This window comes from Lathamus discolor, chromosome 12, assembly GCF_037157495.1.
Source record: "Lathamus discolor isolate bLatDis1 chromosome 12, bLatDis1.hap1, whole genome shotgun sequence".
NCBI classification, from domain to species: Eukaryota; Metazoa; Chordata; class Aves; order Psittaciformes; family Psittacidae; genus Lathamus; species Lathamus discolor.
The window spans coordinates 12,741,112-12,761,570 of record NC_088895.1 but is presented as its reverse complement, the minus strand read 5'-3'; the positions used below and the strand labels follow the sequence as shown (position 1 = coordinate 12,761,570).

The following is a 20,459-nucleotide window of genomic DNA, read 5'->3' as shown; positions in this document are numbered from 1 at the left end:
ATAGTAACATGCCATGAGGTGCAATAGCCCCGCAAATGGCCATCCTTGACTCAGTAGGAAATGAAGCCAAATCTTCCACAGATCTTTGAAGCATCAGCAGTGGTTGAATCATGTTTTGTGGAAAAGCCAAGCTCTAAGAACACTGCTTCTCTCTCTTGTATCACTGTTACAAATAACTGGGCCCCATTGCCATTGGTGCTGCATGGAGATGTCCCCTCCTCTTGGAAGAAGAATGTCTGTGATCCCTTGTGTGGTCCTCCCTGGCTGTACTCATCTGAGGCAGCTGGAAGGGGCCTGGCAGTGTCCAATGTACAGTGGTTTCTTGTGTGTGAAAGCTCACGCACCTTCTGCACATCCTACAATGCATTTCAAAACTTATCTTCCACACATCTTACAACTCTGCATTTTTGGTGCTTCCAAACGAGCAACCCTCCAAGATCACCCTTCTACGTGAAAGGAGCCACCTGTACCCATCACTGTCTTCATAGAGATGTTCCTACACACCCTGCACAAAGAAACATCTCTCTCTTATTCATCTTTGAATCTATGACTATTTTCAGGCAACTTTTCAACACATTTCAGAACGTATCTTCAGATATGTTTTATGACGGAGGTGGGAAGTACAAGTGTGTATGTGTCAAATTTTCACAAAGGTACGTTCATACGCGTTTCCTCTGCCCTCCTGTGTGTCCTAAACTATCAGTATTTCTACAGGACCTCTTCTGATCACAGCCTCGTACTTAAATCCTAGGGACAACTTCCCTCTGTTTTGGTGTGTATGAGAATTTCCTGCATTTAGCTGCTGGAGAAGGAAAATCACCTTGGGGGAGTTAGAGAGATGGTAAACAGAGATGGGGAGGTGGGATCCTGGACATCCTCTGCTAGGTTATGTGAGAAGGCCTCACAGACACCCAGCAAAAGGATCTCCATGGTGACCTGGAGGCCTGACCATGCCTTGCACACAAGCCCCTCATGGCTTTTTCACTCCTCACATTAGCCCACTCTTACTCTCACTCTGCAGAAGGATTCTGACTTTGGGCACCACCAATGTGCTCCAACCATGTTTTGAAAAACAACATCCGAGTTTATGTTCTAACTCCTCCATTTCGGAGAGCCCAAAGGTTTAGACAGGATGGCTAAGCCAAGCATCCTGAAGTCCTAGCCAGACAGATGATACAGGACACCATCCATGTCAGTTTGAAACTGCATCTAGATCACAATCAGCAAAGACTCATTCGAACCAAGTTTTGATGTAATCTGTCAAAAAAGAAAAAACCCCAAACTATCACCAGCAAAGAAAAAAACCCATGGTGGAGCCACTGACGCAAACCTCCAGAGTACTTAAACGCAGCTTGGCTGGTCACATCCACAGCACTGCAGGCAACAAACAGCTCGAACGCCAGCGTCCAACCAGCCTTCGGCCAAGTCAGCTGCAGTCCAAGCCCACCATGAAATGCCGAGCAGGTGGGTACCATTTAACTGCTACTCATTGTAACATTGCACTGGTTGGTGTTCATCATTAGCTCAGCCACTTCATGTCGATACCTTTAGGCATTTAGTGCGCCGCACAAAAGCAGGAAGCTTTGCAAAAAATGATGTAGAGGCTTGAGACTGATCATCGTGTTCTTGTCTTCCTTCCCTTCTTTATTCGAATGCAGAGATCAACAGGTTTGCAATCTTCCTTTTCTGTTCACTGGTTCCTTTGGGTTCCTTGGCACCAACAGCCACCTCAGAAGGAAGCAAAATTACTACAGGACAGATGCAGAAGCATTTTACTACCCGAATAAAGCCCTTAGCATCGGTGATAGAAAGGCAAGCAACTGCCTTGTTTAAGAACTACGTAAGTGTACTATTTTGCATTTGGTGTGTCTTTGTGCAGAAATCTCATGAATTACTATAAAATACTAGAAAGATCATCTGAAGAAAAACATTCGGGTTAGAACCTAAAATAGTCTCTTCTCTATATTCCACACACAAAGGAAGGCATTCACATTGAAGTATTTTAGGGCAGAGTTGGAGCAATGTCTAGAACAGCTGGGGAAAGTTCGGGCAACTTTGCCTCAGCTAACTGCTAGCTTTGATCTTCCAGATGAAGAGCATTGCTCCTTCTTGGCTTCCTGAGTCACATTGGGCTTGAAGCAGGCATCTGTTTTGAGGTGATCACTGGAAACATAGAGAGAATCGCTTTGCTCTTGGGTCTGATCCTAGCACTAGAGCAGTCAGGAGCACTTCTGCCGAAAGTCCTGCTTGGGTATGGTACAATGTGCACTGAACCCAAGCGTCAATGCTTCAGACAGATCTCAATTCCTGGGAACACGTTGATACAAATCAACATAAAACGTTTCCCCCCAAATTCATTCTTGAAATCAAAACCACCTCTGCTGAAGCAGATGAAAATATGCTCAGGCCCAAACACATCTTTGCGTGAGTAGATTTTGCCCATATGGCAAAGGAAAAAAAACAAAGCCAAGCAGGGTATTAAGACAGAAAGTGCTGCACACAGATAGTGTGCAATACCTACTCAATAAAAGGAGCGTAGGTGTTAATACAGCCATTGAACAACAACAAAGAAACCCAAGCATGCACGAACTGAAAGATAGGTGTGATGTGCCCAGACATTCAAACACAAAGCAATTACCAGGAAAGATGCAAACCTAAAGATTAATAATGTCTCTCCTTTTCCTCCCCTACAGAATACGTGTAGCCCTGTGACACCCCAAACTGCAAGCTGGCTCTCTGCTGCCTCCCAGGCCAAAGACATGGTGCAGAAGATACCCTCGTGCCCAGTTTTTGATGCAGATTGCTGCTTTTTCCATGTCTTTTACAACATTTTGCGAGACCTGAAAACTGACATAGAATTAATCTGCGGTAAGAACTTAACTCAGTTCGTCAATGCAAGCATCCGTCAGCTGAACGTGACACTGAGTGAACGAGCTGCCCTTTACACCTGCCAGAACCAGGACCTTCCACAGCTGGATCACAGCCAGGTCCAGAGGATGAAAACAGCAGACAAGAAGATGTACATCTGGCGGATTTTAGAGAGATATGAACAGTTTATGCAGAACACAACCAAAATGTACTCTTCAGCAGAAATGTAATATACCAGGATGAGGAAACAAGTTACTAGACTTGGCTAAATGTGACCTATCAGTAGTGATGTGATCAGTTTGATGCCAGGAACAACAATGATAATGTATTTGCTATTCTACGTGTTTTAACTCTATAATCTAGTTTAATTTAATATGTAAAGGATAAATGTCGTCAGTTATTGATCGTATTTATTGTAGAACTATTTATACTGTTTTATTTGCAACAGCACAGAAAAAGGATGGACTAATGTAAGTCAGGGTGATTTAATTAACCAATACAACATGAACAAACAGAAAAGCATGACTGCAGTCATTTTAATGTTATTTATATCTTGCAATTTTATCTCAAAAGTTGTCAGTAGACTGATTTTATACTTCTAAGTGAACTGCATTTATGAATTCATAATACATCTATTTTTATACATTTGACAATTATATAGTTTATATATATTTATTCAGATTTTAAACTTTTATATTTTAATACTGAAAGGGATAAATAATGTACATGCTACTTAATAGGTGAATGGGTTTAATAACTTTGTCATTATATTTGGGTAGAACCTGGAATTTAATTACAATGAGATTAAATAAAATTATTCTTGCTGGATTCTCTTTTTTTACCATGTAATTCTTCTTTACAATATTTTTTTTGCCCTGTAAACCTGGTGTTTTATTAAACAGCAAACTGAAGTAGCTGTTTCTGGTCCTAATGTTACAGATGCTAGAAACAGCACATATCTTCCTTTCCCATCCATTTTTATTCATAGACGTGAGGTTTTGTTTCTTAAGTTCCTTAAGAAGGTGGTGTATCCTTATCCTTGTTTGGATACACCAGTGGGTAAATTGTTTTCACATCAGCCCCCACTTCTGAAGGGTGAATTATTGATGGGTTAGCTCCGCCACAACCACCACACCAAAGCATGGCTGGTTACATGCACAGCCATACACACTGGTGTAATGGACCATACACATTGGTCGTGGAGCTGGTAAGAGGGCAGAGACACTCAAACAGTCCAGGAGCAATAGAAAATGAAAAAAATCAGTTCAAAAAATGTAACATTATTTAGCTATATCTAAAAAATAATTTTATTTGAAACACCTACTTAAAACACAAGCAAAAATTACTCCTCTTTCTGCTGCCATCCCTGTGCTCACTGGTGGCTTGTTCACACCAGCACAGAGCCCTGTTTATGTTCTGAATATCCAGGGAATTGCAGCTGGATTGAGCCCCTGTGTACCAGTGCTCCTTCTCTCCGAGGCTGTGAAAAGCCCAAGGGGAGCTGGAGTGAGGGATTTTGGTACCAGTTCATCCTCTCCGTTCTCCTTTTAAATCCTCTCAATACGTCAGTGCCCAACTCACCCTTCTGCTGGGGTGGTTCTTCAAGACGGTGCCATTAGGGCTGAGGAGCTGTAGCTCTTTCTCCTCCCATTGCTGGAGAACTGGTCCTGTTCTACCCAGACTTCACCAGGAAAAGTGGTTTCTTGACATCAGCCAAGTCACTGCCAGTCCCCAAAATGCATCAGTATTGGGAAACTGGAATATTTTTCTAGGACCCCCCAAAGAAACATAGAGACCAAACTCCTTACCAGAGCCAGGGGAAGAATTCCTCTCAAACGGAACCAGTTTCAGATGCCACCATGTCACATAGTGACAACAGGCAGAAAGAAGAGGGCAGATCTGAGACTGTTACCCTGGGTTCCGATGGTAACGCAAACAGCACAGTTCTTTCATTAGTGACACATCTTGAATTCAGAGCATGTTTTAATTAACCACCTCTCTGACCTGTGTGAGCCTTGTGCAAGCACAGCGAGTCCAAAGGTGGGTATTTGCTCATGATGTCTTCTGCATAAGAAAGGTACCTGCCAGTCCTGGGAATCTCAGCACTATCCCCATGAGCAGCAGATTCAATAGTAGCTAGGGCACTCTTTCTATCCTCTTAGTTCAGATCTGCCAAATTTTCCAAGGTCCAAAAAATGCAATTTCAACCTTAATTTTTATCAATATCCTTAATTTTTAATATCAATATCCTTAATTAATTATATTCAATTATATTTAATGTAATATTAAATCTATTTAATTATATAGTATATAAATTATAACATATTACTATAATGTTAGTTATATTTGATATTAATATCCTTAATTTTTAACAGAGGAAGAAGAGTGAATGGAAAAGGATCACTGACTGGGGATGTGCTTATCCCCAAGGCAAAAGCAACATCTGCTGACTTTATCAGGTAGTGTCAGCAAATCACCACAAACAGGAAGACATTTACAACCTGAGGGCTTAAGACATCACCATTTCCAATGGTTGACACAAACCACTTAAGCCTTGCTGAGCCACAGGATTATACAGGGCCAGTCCCTGCGGTTTCCTCTCTTTCCTTTCACCTTGTGAATATGTAAATAGCCAAATGAAAGTGTTTTCCTTGGAAAAGACAAAAGATTTCCTCAGAAGCTCAAACAAGACGTTAAAGTGAGTCAGATGGTCTGTACCAGTTCACCTTACGGGAAGAGCAACCTGAAATGGAAGAGTTGTTCTTCCCCATGAGGGCACTGCCAGCCCTGCAGAGTCAGCTCACCTCCAGAGCCTGAGCTCACCCACACGGGAGCTTGAAGAAGGGAGACATAAGCTTATGCAAAACTGTGGCAAGCTGCTGCTGTCATCACATGTGCTTGAAAGAGAACGGTGCTTTGCCACAGGCATTTAGGATGCAGCAAAGCAGATGGGCTGGCTGATACCAGAACATCAAACTTCAAAGGGCTGAGGTCATGAAGTGATGACCAGCACCCTCTGAGGAGTTGGAACAAGAGTGTAAGTGCATGCCCAGGTAAGTGAGACAGAAACAGTGACTGCAGTCTGATGCACAAAGTGACACAACTACATCACTAAAGCACTTCTTACACCGGCACACCTGCATTATGCTCTTTTTTGCAGGCTGATATAGCAGCCAGTAATGCTGTCAGACGCAAGTTTAGGTTCTGTATGTAGACTGTCCTTTTGTCTATCCCAATACAGTTGTTTCCCTGTCAGTCTAGGCAGATATAGAGCATCTCGAAAAGCTCTTCCCACTTCTCTGAGAAGATGGGGCAGCTTCAGAAAAGGGAGGGACATTAAACAGGTTAGAGTCACATGCTGAACACAGAGGTGGTTGTGTGGCTTCCTTTCAGAAGTTCTCTATTTGATTGAAAATGAAGCTGTTGGCTTTCAAAGCCTTAGAGGAATGAATAGTTGAGATGGAGGAGTCAGAAACGGGCTTTCTAAGACATGTCAAAAGGGCAGGCAGCCGCATTACTTAGGGATGTGATGAGTCTCATCTTTAGTGGGTTTGTTTCCATTTTGTAATGGAAAGGCGTTGGGGTTTGTAATACACACACCTTGTTCCAAGACAGGAACACATTAAACACCTCTCCGGATGACAACAGGGACTCTTCTGTGCTTGCACACAGGGAACTTCCCCAACACCCAACTATTCATTGTCTGCCCACACCCTCAGGAGGAGAAAGCCCTTGAGGACAAGAATAAGCATAGAATCGCTCCTGGGGGTAAATACAGGTTAAAATAATTAAAATCTAGTGAGCATTGCTTTCTATTCTTTTACTTACAGAGATCCCTGAGCTATTTGCCCTTTGAAGGGCCAATTCCCTTACAGCAGTGATTCTATTTGGCATAATTTCCATAGAACAAGTGTAGGTCCACTTTTAGCAGTGTTTAAGAGATTCGCAGAATCAGCCACAAAAATGAGCCATTTCAGTAACTGTCTTCTGGCACATACCAGCCACACTGAAATCACCACAAAATCAGTAGTAAAGAAACAGTGCTCTCCAGCCACAGCTTCCTCCCAGAGAGGTTTGATAGCATCACTGCAGTAACACCGGCATTTGGAATGCTTGGCTGAGAGTGAAGTCAGGCAGAGATGTTGGTTTATTGCTGTTTAAGTAGCACTGTTATTCACTGCCTTCCCCTACCAAAATGCTTTATGTGAGATCAAGCTGAGATACGTGAAAAATTAACAGAGTTAGAACACTGCTCTACCTTCCCCTGGAACCACAGGCCTGACTCATCAAAAGTTCTTGTACACTGTATGAAGTCAAAACCACCAAGCGCAAGGATGAGATTAATCAGCATCAACTCTTGTGGAATGATTTTGAAATGAAATCCCTCTTTTCACTCATCTGTTAGCTTTCACTTCAGCTACAGCCTCAGTCACCCAGTGCTGCTTTCACTAGGCAAGAAAATCCAATACACCAATGAGGGGACAACTGAAGCGTCCTACCAGGGAAAACCGAGAATCAGTAACAGCAAAGATAAAATGTTATTTGTTTCAGCTTTTAAATGAGTTTAAGCAGCTCAATGCCTAACACTGACATTAGTTCCATTGAAATACCATGTTAACCATCTCATTGCTGCTCTGTGGAGTCCACTGGTCAGGGGGTATGTCAGCCAAGAGCCCAAGGCCCAAGGCTGCAAGCAAGAAAGACCATCAGGGCTCAGGGCATAGGTGCAGCCCCTAAAGGCTGTTTTATACCAGGGCTTTGAATTACTAACCCGTTAGGTGCATAAAGAAATAGATGTTTGTCTGTTTAGTTTGGTCAAAAGGGCTTGCTCTCACTGTTATGCTTAATACAATTAACAACGTGTCTGACAACTTCAGGAACACATCAGAACATCAGGACATTTGGAAATCTATGCAAAATGTGAAAGAGCAGCTCACCGGTTATTCTTCACAGGGTGAAGGAAACATACACTCTGCAGACACCTGGACTTGTGGAGATGGTGCTTTAGCCCAACTGTCCATTCCCAGTCTCTAAGTCTTAAAAGGAGTCCAAGCTTCAGAAGCTCAGCAGAGGATATAAGCCTTGCAATAGGAAAGCCAAACACAGATCAAAGGGACAACTTCAGAATTGCTAATAGGGAAACAAGTCCTTGTCACCATTCAGACTTGCAAAGAGGATGGGAAGTGCTGGTCCTGGTCCAGGAACAATTCCACTTACCATTTCACCACATCCAGGCAGAAAATAAAAGCATTTAAACCCAGGTTCTTCCAAAAAATAACCTTTATTGTTTTGGTTGTAAATATAAAAAAATGCATTGCACAATTTGACAGACCTACTGAAAAGTGCTACATATCAACAGCACAACAAAAGTTGTGTCATGCAACAGAACAGGAAACCTAGGCAAAGCAAGAGCACAACCTGAAGTCCTCATACCTCCAAGCTCTTTTTTTCCCTTTTTTGTTTTTTTAAACAAGAATGACCTCCATTCACTTAAAACACATTTGAATACAAGGTTAGAAGAAGAAAAAGAGCAATTTATTCATTGTATTGTTAATTTAAAGGCTTGCTCCTAACATCGATAACTTTTGATTCAAAACCTTTACTCATGATGGCAAAGTTCAGATATAAAAGCAGTTCAGTCATTCTATTACCTAAGATGTGTTTCTTTGTAATGGAATCAAGTTTTACAGATCAAGCTACAATTCAGTACTACCACTTCTGCTCTAACACAGAAATCCGACCAAGAATGAAACAAAAAGAAACCTGAAGCCTTAACTGATGTTGCGGGAGCAATACTGGAGAGCCTATAAAACTAAAAATCCCCAAACAAATGATTTTCTCTTAAACTCAAGTGTACAAATTGAGGAGTAATTGGGTGTTGTGTCACCTAACATAAAAACCTAAAAGTCACCAACAGTTGTCCATAGTCCTCCAAGACTGGTACGACTGAATCCCTAAACCACTTATCACCATTTGGGTGTTTTCCCATGCAATAAATGTGGACAGGAACCAAAAAAGAAAGAAAGAAAAAGGTCAAAACAGTCAACAACCCATTCTATCTTCTAGTCGGCAACATCAAGGCAAGAATTATCGACTCCAGAAACACAAAGTGTAATAGCTTTCAAACATTTTGTGCTGCAAAAGCATGATCTTACTGAATGTTTCTGCAGTGAGCTCCCCTCTCCTGCTCTCAAACTGCTCTTCAGGAGTTTTGCACTTCAGAAGCAAACAAAACCTGCACAACGTGTGCATACACAGGTGCGCGCACACACGCTCAAGGGAATGTAAAAACCCCTGAAGATACAAAATAAAGGGATGCTATTTTTCAATGCAATTTGTCTTTTCAAGCCATTTCAGATTTAGAAATTGATGCATTTGCATATTTACTGGTATCTGTCAAACTTCTGCTATGACAGTATGCACACATGTGCAGATGTGGTTGTGTATGCAGGAGGATGGTGAAATCAGCAGGAAAGACGCAGTTTCTCCCACACATACACACGTTTTTCCACAACCTCAGTGTCAGAGGGACACAGTAATTGCCACGCAGATAAAATCCTCTTAAATCCCAGCGAAGCCCCGCTTTGTCAGCTCACTGGATTTTCCACATAGCATTGTAATAGGGGGACAAATATATGACTTAAGATAAATCGAATACATACATGATGCCAAGATCTAAGGCACAGATGGAAACATTCTAGTAAGCCTCCCTTCAAGGAAGGCTTCCTAAAGAGTCTAGGAAAGCATGGAAGAACACGGCAATCAGGTCAAATGGTATTAATCAAGAATCCTTTGGTTTTGTGCAGAGATCAGACAATCAAGATGAAGTATGCAGTTGCATCTGTTCCTACTGCTCATTAATTCCTTCAATTCTAGTTTGCTACTAGACTTTCAGCACTTAATCCTCCTGTTAACAGGGAGCATCATACAAACCTAGTAACTATACCAGATAATGCACAAGTTCTCCAGAACTTGTGTTTGTGGTGAGAGCCACCTAAATACAGTGACTGACAGAATTCAAGGTCAGAACAAACCACGAGACAACCTCAGCTTGACTTTGTGTGTATCACAGGCCATCACTGCTTTATTTAGCCATTCCTTTGAGTGAAATGTGTTGGATTTGACTGAATATGATTTGTGTTCAATTATATGGGAATTCTTTAAATTCTTTAGTTTAGCACCAATTCACTGAAGATAGATAAGCATCATCTGTAATTCTGTAGAGACCATAGGCACTGTGTGTTTGCTTGCTTAAGTGTACTTTGGTGACACTGAGGAAATCAGACTGCTTAAACTAAGGGACAAAGTGTTACCAAACTTTTTTTTCTTGCAGAGAGATGTATTTAGACTCCTCATTGGGTAAGACAGACAAAGGAGTTCAAATATAAACCAAAGTGGAAACTGTGCAGAATTAATACATACGTGGTCAATCGCTTTTCATACCGATCCTCAGCAGTTTCACTGTGCAGATGTGAGACATAAATCAGCTTTTTTCCTCCTCCTATGTCTCCAAATGAAGTGAAATCACACCCCTCACAAGGCTGACTGATAGAAGAAAAGAATTCTGATTTGCAATAATAGGGTGAGAAAAAATACATTGACTTGCTGCTTCAAAGAGCAGACACATCATTTCTGGTAACTGCACTACGTGGAAAGTATCTTTCCACTTTTCCTTCCTTCCCTCCTACACTCTTGCCTAAGTAAGCAATCTTTGATTTGATGTTTTTCTCTTTACTGTGTTCAGATTTACAGTCTAATAGTGCCATGAGCTTGTTTCTCTACCAGTTATTAAAATAAGCATTTTACCTCCAATTGTAACCAGCTCATGCTGCAATAAGCATGATGGTTTTTCCATCCACATCCAGCTAAAACCTGTGAATGAACAAAATCGTTAGCAGTTCAGTCACACTACCCCTTCCCTTTCAACTTCCAATCCATTCAGTGAGATTGGAGATGTTGAGATTTAAGCTTTAGTAGTCATCAGACTTCCCTGGGCTTTGAAGTGTGCTTGCAGTGCACTTTGCTTGTCAAGACAAAACTCTTGATGTCATTGATACCAGGAATGGTAGAAATCAAGCACAATCACTGCCTGACAAGGAGGAGACCACACTGTAGGGGAGGCATCTGTTCATCTGAAAAGTACAGCAAAAACACAAGTGAGTCTGTTCCTGGACAATTTGCCTACTGATTTCTTTCTAGAAAACTGGGTAAGTACTTTTAACATGCAAATCCACATGCAGCTATCTCTGCATCTCAATGAGACAGGCCAGCAATGAAAAAACTCCCCAGCTAATCACAGTGTTAAATGACTTCCTCAGAACCAAGCTCACAATCAGTGATAGAAATGGGAGGATTTAAAGCGCTGGTTTAAAAAAGAACCTAAGCTTAACACTTTTTATCCAGATGCATCCCAAAGAGTATTCCTTGATTACAACGTTGTGTATGAAAGACTTTGATATGGATGCCCCAGAAAATCTCCTCACTATTTAATTACTATGACAACCCTTTACACACTATTTCCACAAACCATTCCTTACTGAGACCTGGACTTTTGCTGGTTCTGTCACAAGGACACAGGTTTTCACATGTGCCACAAACTTCAAATGATATGTTAGATCTATTGTTAAAAAACCAAACCAACAAAGTATCTTTCATTTGTCTGCAGAGCTACAGAAAGGCATGTTGATATTCAGATCATGCTGTTTTGTCTTTCCCTTCAGCTCCTTTTCCCCACAATAGTGCCCAAGTCCTCAACTCACAGTACCTCTTGCTCAAGGAGAAGGGTTAACCTTTCATGCTTTCCTCTTGCTACAAGCCTGCTCACACACAAGCGAACTCTGCAATGAAAGCCATTAGCTGCAAGATCTCAGAACAAGGAAGAAAAATACTCCCACTGCTTCATCCTACTCCCCAGGCCTATTGCTTTGTTTTAAACTTTGGCCCACCCAGTGCTGAGAAAAACTACATCCCCCAAAGGGGAACCTACTGACCTCGTTTCAGCACTGGGCAATGCCCCAGTGTTTCAGCTGCTCCTCATTTTAGCACTGTGTCAGCCGCTAATGGCATCCAGGCAGCCTGCTTTTGAAACTGGGAGAAAACCACCCACAGGAGGTACAAGGGAGACATTACCCATAGTTTGCATAGCTCTTAAGAATCAGCATCAAGTAATGAGTGGAATTACAAGGGTCTTAGGATCACTCCAGACTATGAACAATCAGCTGGAATGAATATCCCAGTGCTGTCTCAGGATGGACAGAGACTGCTGTAACAAGACTTAAGTTTACCTGCAGCAGAGCACAGTGCTTGCTGAGACTGTCATAGAAAAATGTTATGCAGTATTTTGGGTTTTAAACATTTTTATATGTTTTGTCATTCATGTTGAACATAACCTTCCCATACAGACCAAATATAGCTAAGTCCTTCAGGCTTTTCAGATAGAAGGCAAAAAGAACAAGCAAGAAAGAAGCAAAGAACTGCCTACAAGTCCACATGCTTTGATACAGTTTCTGAGATAGCAAAAAAGCCAATTTCTTAACATTACAAACTCAATTCTTGTCTCTGAAGCGCAACTACATTTATCTATGGATGTGTTTCATATGTGCACATTTTATGAGGAAGGCAGCTGAACTCTGCAGAGTGCAAAGAAAACAGTTCAGAGAGTAAATGGGTATGAAATCCATACATCCTAATTGCAGAATCTATGCCATGTAGAACTGCTTTCTTGCCCTTCCTGCACAGCCTGCTACTGACTCGCTTGCAATGGCTGTCTCAGAAAAAAGAATACAAATCAGCTACTTTATTTACTAGAAAATAAAGCATGTCTTAAAACTGATCATATGCAATGATACACTCATGAAAATAAAGATACACAAAACAGAGCCTGAGATTTTAATTCTAGTATTTTTGCCACGAGTTGACATCATTGATGGATTTTTCTTCTCCTTTGGTTTTAAAGATGATCCTGTTTAACAATTCTCACTATTCAAGTAAAACAAATGGAACTGAATACCAGAAAACAAAATAAAAAGCACACTTTGTTTGATGAAATTGGAAGTGTATTTCTCCTTCAGGAGAACATCCCTTGGTGTACAAGACTGACACTTGGTACTCAAAGCTTTTTCATAGAAGTGTGTTTGCTGCATATAGATGCATGCTGCATTGATGGAGACATATTGCTGCCTGCAGGACTCAAACCTGCTAAATTTACCTGAGCTTGGTGTTTTCTTATTTAACGGAGTACAGCACAGCACTGAAGAAGAATCAAAACGTTATGACAATGTTGCCTCAGAGTTCCACATATTCTGAAGGCAGAGCCAGATGCCCTGAACAACATCTCATGTGGTGGAGAGAATTCCTTCTAAAGTGCATCAACTGAAAGGAGCCTCACCAGGCTGCTGGACTGGCAGGTTCCCCACCCCTTGTATCAGCAACTCATTGTCTTTGGCTGTTAGGTTTCACCAGCTGTTTTGTTCATCTTGTTAACTGCCTCAGCAGCTTGCTCTGGCAGGCGCGATGGGTCCGACAGAACTGAGGTGGTTGTACTCAGATGCCGGAGGGTGTTCAGCACCACTGTAAAAAAAAAAAAAGTCATAAAAGCATCAAGAAAAACTGTTAGTCCAACTGCAAACAGATCCGTGCAGGACTGTGCAGGTACTGCAAGGCTGTTAGACACAACTATGGAAATACCTCTGCAAAACATGCACACCTCCACACACGGCGACAGCAATAAACAGATGGGTAAGAACTGCGCAGATGTAGTGCTTTAAGCAACCCACTGTTGGGTTGTGAATTATTCCTTCTACAAAAGAGGGCACCATTTGGGAATTACAACTGTAAATGTAAATACTTGCTGAAATGCAAGAGGGAAAGGACCAAGCAATCATGCCCAGAGAGAAGGTCATTCCAAAGCCGAATATGAATCTCCAGTCTTCCTTCAAAATGAGGTAAATGACACTGCCAAACTCACTCCAACTAGAGTGGAGCATCTGAAATTTAAATGCAGCTTGAGACTGTTTAAATTCTGGTATCTACATTTATTGTCTGGAAAGGAACTGGAAGTCATATTTAGCATCATGTGATTTCTTTGTCATCCTCTGGCTTTCAAGAAATAGTGTTCTATATGGTCTCGCTTTCAATGATCTGGAATAACTGCTGGAGAGAACCCTACTTACTTGGCCTCAGAACAGGAAGAGAACAGTGCTGATCCACCCAGGCCATTGCAGTTTGATTCAGATCCTTAAAGCTTGTAGAGGAAACCATTCCATTGAAGGACTCAAACAATGGTTTAATAATAATGCTGAACTGCAAATCATCAAATGTTAAGGGAGACAACAAAGGAGGAGTTCAAAACATTCTATGGGAAAAGCTACTATAGCCTTTCTCTGTTTTCTGCAGAGAAAACAATGGACTTCTAAACAGACTGCAACCACTAGAGGCATTGCAACATTTCAAAGAGTCTGTTTTACATCTTTAACATTAAGACAAAGGACAAAAATGACCCTCAGTTCAATATGGACCAGAACAGTAGCAAGCTGAGGACTGCCAGGCTTTCATTTTGGCTCTGTTGTCACAGCTTGGAAGGATGGGCTGGAATTGGCAATAACCTTCCTGGCAGAAAAGGAGCAGAGAGGATTTTTAGCCTGTAGTGTATTAGGACGTACAGAGCACCACCACAGGCCTCAGCTGCCCCAGCTCCGAGGCATTCAGATGAGCTTTCCTGGAATATCTGAACTCAAACCAGCTTCTACTACCACAATAATTCAGCAGGGAGATTCAAGGTATATTTATTTCAGAAGCTGGCTGGATGATAAAACTCATGTGAAGGCCCAGAATCAGTGGGTTTACCATGTTACTCTGGATGTCAGCAGCAAGTAAGAATGTGGTCCAAACCAATCTCAGCATTGTCATGCATCCCTATCTCACTGTGGCTGACAAGCAAGATAGGTCTAATAACACTTGAGGGGATTTACATGCCCTTATACACTTTGACAGTGACTGGAAGAACAACATGGGTATTACTCAATGGATATTCTAATATTCAAGAGTATTCTATTCTTGGGTTATCTCTGGTTGCCCAAGAGAAACCAGATTACTCATTTCCCTCTTATATGCAACAGAAACTATGGCATTTTCATATTTGTCATGAAACTGCTCTCTTTTACAGTCATTCCACAAGGAGGAGCTTTTTTATTATTAACATTCACCCCTGGACCCTGCCAGTTTTTATTGCCATGCATTAAGGATTCAATCCAGCTGTCAGAACAACTGTCAGGTCACAGTTACATCCTGACTTGTAAAGAGAAGTTCGGGAACATTACATTGCCTTCAACCTCTTCTTTCACCAACCACAAACGCCTTTGTCTTTGCCCAAATATGACAAAACAAAGCTACCCAGAACTGCATCTTCATCCCTGAAAACCTCTGCCACTTTCTAGAAGCATCTCACTTCCGAATTCTGGAGGTAATTAACATCTTGGAGCAGCATAAAACGAACACACCATCCCATCAGCAAATGTGCAGGATTGTCTTCAGTACATCAATCAAACTGCTTATTTAAAAACCTCTGGTTTTGTAATTTACTTGGAATTGTTATAAAATTAATAGTGCTGTAGAATCCAGAGGTTCAACAGCTGCACCAGCCTCAAGTTACCAGAGTTTGCCTGAGAACTTGCTAAGAAATCTTTCCTAAAACAATGCTAAAAAGCGGAGTATCTTTCTAGGGCCAACATAAACCAGGGAACACCAAAGAAAGCATTTTCATATATGAAAGTATTAAAAATGCTGTATTTCATGTATGCACAAGCATGCACAGAAATACTCATGTTGTCCACAGAGTCAGAGAGAAATAATCAGCACAGAGCAGAGACAGAAAATCTGAAGTGCAAATAGCCACATGAACCAACGAAGTTTAATGGGAAAACGGAAGGTTAACACTAATGATCATTGCTAATTACTAACAGCCCTGAACTGATCCAAGCTAATAATATTTGATCCAAACTAGTTCAGTCTGTTCAGCACAGACTAATCTTGCTTCATTCAGTTTGTATCTTTTGACCTCCTATATTATCATCTGCCTACAAGCACAGCTGCCAGCAGCACTGGATAAGCAAAGAGAAACTAAGTTGATTCCCTGTTGTAACAAAAGACAAACAGAAAACTAAAAGAAAAACAAAAAGAAGAGGGGAAGGGAGAAGGGAACATGCATGTTTTTACAACCACCACTGCAACAGCTTCAGTAATTGTTTGTAATAGCTTTTTCTCCAAAATATTTGTTATTCTCTGTTCAGTTCTTCCAAGAGGCAAGAACTACAGTTACAGCAGCAGTCCCAACATTGCTTGCACTATAATAACCCACCAAGAAAACCCTGCCTTTGTACTGCATTTTACTTTCAAGTTACCTCCCATGCTTTAAAGTGAACAAGTTCTGCCTCATGACAGTCAATAAGGAAGAGATTCACACCCACATACAGGTGTGAATGAAAACTGAGGGGAGATGTAATTGAAGTAATTTTGCTTGAAGCATGAAAATCCAGAGTTCTTGGCTCTGTTAGTACCAAACCTCAAGTTCAGCAGGTTGATATAAAAAGGATACAATCCAAAACTTCCAGTTCTGCAGGGTCCTGCTTCTCACATACTCATCAAACATCCTCCTCATGTGGTCAAACCTCTGCCTTGTTACGGGAGCCCCGGTAGCAGGGAGCTGCTGTTGACAAGAACTGCAAAGAAGATGTTCTGAGGTCAGAATCCCCACCAGAAAGGAGACTTCCAGACTAAATCATAGCAAGAGAAAAGTGCGTATCCCCAGTATCCCTGACCAAGGTGGCTTCCCAGTTCATGACCCCCTCCAGAATGTGACTGTTACAGCCACAAATACATACTGTTTTCCCATCAATTTTGTCTATATTCATATAGCAAAGCGATTTCTCAAGCTTCTACACACTTCTCATTACAAGCAACAAAGCTGAAAACAAAGTATAACATAGAACAAAGTAGGTTTTGGCATCCAATTAGAAAAAGGCACATTAGGAGTCGAAGGAAAATTTACAGGGTTACTCCTGAGCAATGTTACAGCTGAAAATGTTAGAGATTCTTCAGAAACAGATCAATTTGAAATAAAATAAAACAGACGTCATCACACTTTAAAAGAAAAATCCCAAGGTTGTGATTTGCTGATAAGTAATATAATGCCTAAGCCTAACACTGCTGTAGATGGAAGAAAAACCACCGGGGTTCTCAACATGCTTTGCAATAGCACAGAACTATCTTAAACCCACAGAGGAAACTGAGGCACCAGGAAGGTGAAGCGACTTATCAAGAGTTATGTGCAGCCAGTGGCAAGCTTCTTGATTCCAAGTCCTGTGTCTTATGTACTCAGTCTTATTCTCCTATGAAAATTGACTGCATTTGTAAGGAGAACTGCAGCAAAGCCATCATGAAGAGTAAGCGTTTGATCACCCAGTGAGCACAACTTTACAAAAACATGTCACTGGCTTCTTCTCAGAAGTGTTCTAACTGACCTGATGTGTCTTTTCTGATGCTGCCACGGCTGGGCATCCCTTCTCAGAGCTTGCTGAAAATCCACATGGTTTGCTACCAATGCCCATCCCACAGCAACTATGCTTTTTGTTCAGCAGTTGGTAGCAACCCTACTTCTGTTCAACACCCATCTGCCGTTTGGCATGACATCTGAGGCAAACATTCCCTGTTGTTAGCCAAAGCAACATTCAAGCTGCTCTGCTTCATTACAGAAAGCTCCCCAAATCTCACATGATGGCAGCGTTTAGCTCCTCGATTTCTTCCCGAAGGCGCCTGGTTTCCTCTTGCATCTGTGTTCTTTCCTGCTGTAGTTTAGCGATATATTCTACTGTTTTCTGGAGCATGATTGCATGGCTGATCTAGACCAAACACAAACATAGAGCTCACTTTCTGGAACAAAGCTAGACAGGTGAAGAGTTTGCCCCTAACCTGCTGTAACACCCAGAAAAGCACTTCAGCACCTTTTCTTAAGTTTCCTTCACTGTGTGCGAAAGGACTTCACTGTGTGCAGAGCAGAATACTTTAGGTAATACTAAACTCTTCATTTCTCTGACTCCTGTGTGCACACTAGTACAGAGAAATGTGGTTGCAGTGGTTGTTTTCTTCCACAAATTACGGTTTTGCTACTTTGTTGGAAGAAGTTTAATTATTTTGTTTCATTTCATTACCTATCCACTTGAAAACATTTACAATTCTTACTTAAGTACTGAAGGATGTGCTATATCTGCTGATAGATTCATTGCCCTGTTAGAAGTGTTGTTTCAGGCTGACAATACAGATTATTTCGTTTGGGAAAACAGAAGTTACTAAGAGAAGGCAACACAGTTTAGCTATCACCAATGGAGACAGAAACAGTATCACAGATTCTTTTTAAAATACCACTCAGTTTGGAGGAACAAATTAAGTATCTGTACTTCAGAAATAAAAATAATCAGACATTTTTATAATCAGTAAAATAATCAGTAAAGCTGGGTTTCCAAAATTCATTATTTCCAACCAGGAAGCCAAATTCTGACAACTTACAGCCTAAATACACAAAACCATAATAATTATGTGAACAAATCAACATGCTGCTTTCATATTGTCCATCTTTCAAGAGGCACTGGCATTTAAAGGACATTTGTTATGCAGACAAGTCTGTGTTTCAGTTATTTTGATTGCACTTTAGTGACCTAACTGGTATAGCCAGAAGAGGGTCTTAATTTGGATGAAGTCATATGACAGTGAGAAGTCAGTTGGGTATTTTTTTCTCTGTAAATCTACGCATGGGTAATGGGGTCAAAAACCAGCCCTGAAAGTATTTGTAAGGCTAGGGGCATAGAGACAAATGCTTCAAGGCAGATATAAAGTGACCCAGAGGGATTTTCAAAGTCATCTGAACGGGCCAGGCTCCTGACTGCTCCAAGCAGGCAGGGATCTCACTGGTGTATGAAGTTCAGAAAATTCACTGAACCTTTTTGTTCTTCCTTTGGTTCACTGACATGTTTCAACAGTATTTACAGGTGCACAAGGTTGCTCTACTGTGCTCTCAGCTGTGGTTAGCATGGCACAAAGCCTAAGCTAGCTAGTTGTGCTCATAGGTGAGTATTACACTACCTCAGGCCAAATGTTGAGGTATATTAAGCCAGGTGCAGCATCATAGCAGCATCTACCTGCCTTCTGGCTGGCTCATGGTTCAGGCAGAATAAGCTTACAGTACTGGCTGGAACATAGCTTTTTCAAGTCCAGCTATGGGGACCAGAACTCATCCAGAACAGGTAAAAAAGCCAGTATGTCAGAAGAATGGTGACCTAACAGTAAATGGAAAGCCATCTTATGCTGCAAACATGACCAAAAAAATCTTCATTACTGGGGTCCCAAGAGCAAGGATTGCAAGGATCAGTTTCTCTTCTTTTCCTGTTGGCTTTGAAGCTGCAGCATCTCATCAGACAAGACTTGTTCAACATCTGAAGCTGCATCAGAAGAACAATGTTTAAAAGATGAAGCATTTTCACACACTCTTTTGACTATAGGCCACGGATTTATCACCCTTCCCCTTTGCAAGTCCCTCAGTTTGAGTATCTTCAATGACTGACTGGCATTCTCAGTCGACAGTGAAGAGATTAAATGTACTATAAAGTCTTTTTAGAATGGCTCTTGCTTATATCTCATATTTAAGTGCCAAAAGTTACTTACCGACTTGGAGTTGGTTGAAACCAGGCTGTTGAGAGTACTGAAACCAATCTTGATATTAAACCTTCGTTTCTGTTCCGAAATGTGCTTCATTCTTCGATTCTGCACGAATAAAATCAGCTCAGTCTATGCTGTTCTCCTTTAACGTTCTACTGCTTGACTGTTTCAGCTATTCAAGTTCAGTGTATTTTCTGTTGAATTGTGGCATTCAGTCTTCTCAAAGGCACATTTTCTTATTTATTAAATAACTTAAATACTGAAGTTATTTTAAGTTAAGTTATAATAAGCACCCAATCCAATTCCAAACCCTATAAGTTTTCTTTCCGAAGTAAAAGTTCCTGGGACTGCTAAACAATTTCATTTTCTGAAGTCAAACTCCCATTTTTGGAGGCATGCAATTGGTTAGGATCTGTTGAAATCTTTAAGTTTAAAACAGTCCATATCATTTATTCCTAATACATAACAGGCAGTCTGACAAAAAAGGAAAAGAAAATAAGAATCCACAACTCTGGCCTACCCTAAAGGTAAAGGCTTTGTCAGGAATTAGCGCTTTCATTTGTAGCATTAAAAACTTAGAAGTTACTTCTATTCACTTTGAGAGTGCATTTCTGGCAGAGCCAGACTTCCTGGCAGTAGCTCACCATCAACCCATTTTATATTGAAGGAAAACAATGCAACCGAGCAGTAAAGTGGCTGACCAAAACCACGGAAAATGCAGGTTCAAGAGTAGAACTGAGATTTCCAGTGCCCTCTGTGCTTTGCCAAACTGAAAAAACATTACCCAGCAATACAGAATTGTTTAATCTCACTTGGAACGCAGAAGAACAAAAGAACATACATCTGGAGACTGGACGCATTACTGTTTTCTTTCTTGTCCCACCAAA

The 20,459-nt window shown here is 41.2% G+C and overlaps 1 protein-coding gene across 4 annotated transcripts in view; it reads right to left on the bottom strand.

Annotated features, from left to right (window-relative positions):
• Positions 1 to 8,130: 8,130 nt before the first annotated feature.
• MLXIP (MLX interacting protein) overlaps positions 8,131 to 20,459 on the bottom strand; it is a 50,421-nt gene continuing 38,092 nt past the window's right edge. For 2 of the 4 annotated variants that reach the window (XM_065692336.1, XM_065692337.1), the window contains 5 exons: positions 19,579 to 19,677; positions 17,635 to 17,762; positions 16,460 to 16,583; positions 14,040 to 14,169; positions 8,131 to 13,437 (listed from right to left, as the gene is read on the bottom strand). In XM_065692336.1, coding sequence (XP_065548408.1) covers positions 13,316 to 13,437; positions 14,040 to 14,169; positions 16,460 to 16,583; positions 17,635 to 17,762; positions 19,579 to 19,677 — 603 coding nt within the window. In that variant the 3' untranslated portion in view covers positions 8,131 to 13,315. The remainder of the gene's footprint in view (positions 13,438 to 14,039; positions 14,170 to 16,459; positions 16,584 to 17,634; positions 17,763 to 19,578; positions 19,678 to 20,459) is intronic. The other 2 variants (XR_010615500.1, XR_010615499.1) reach the window with 2 other exon arrangements.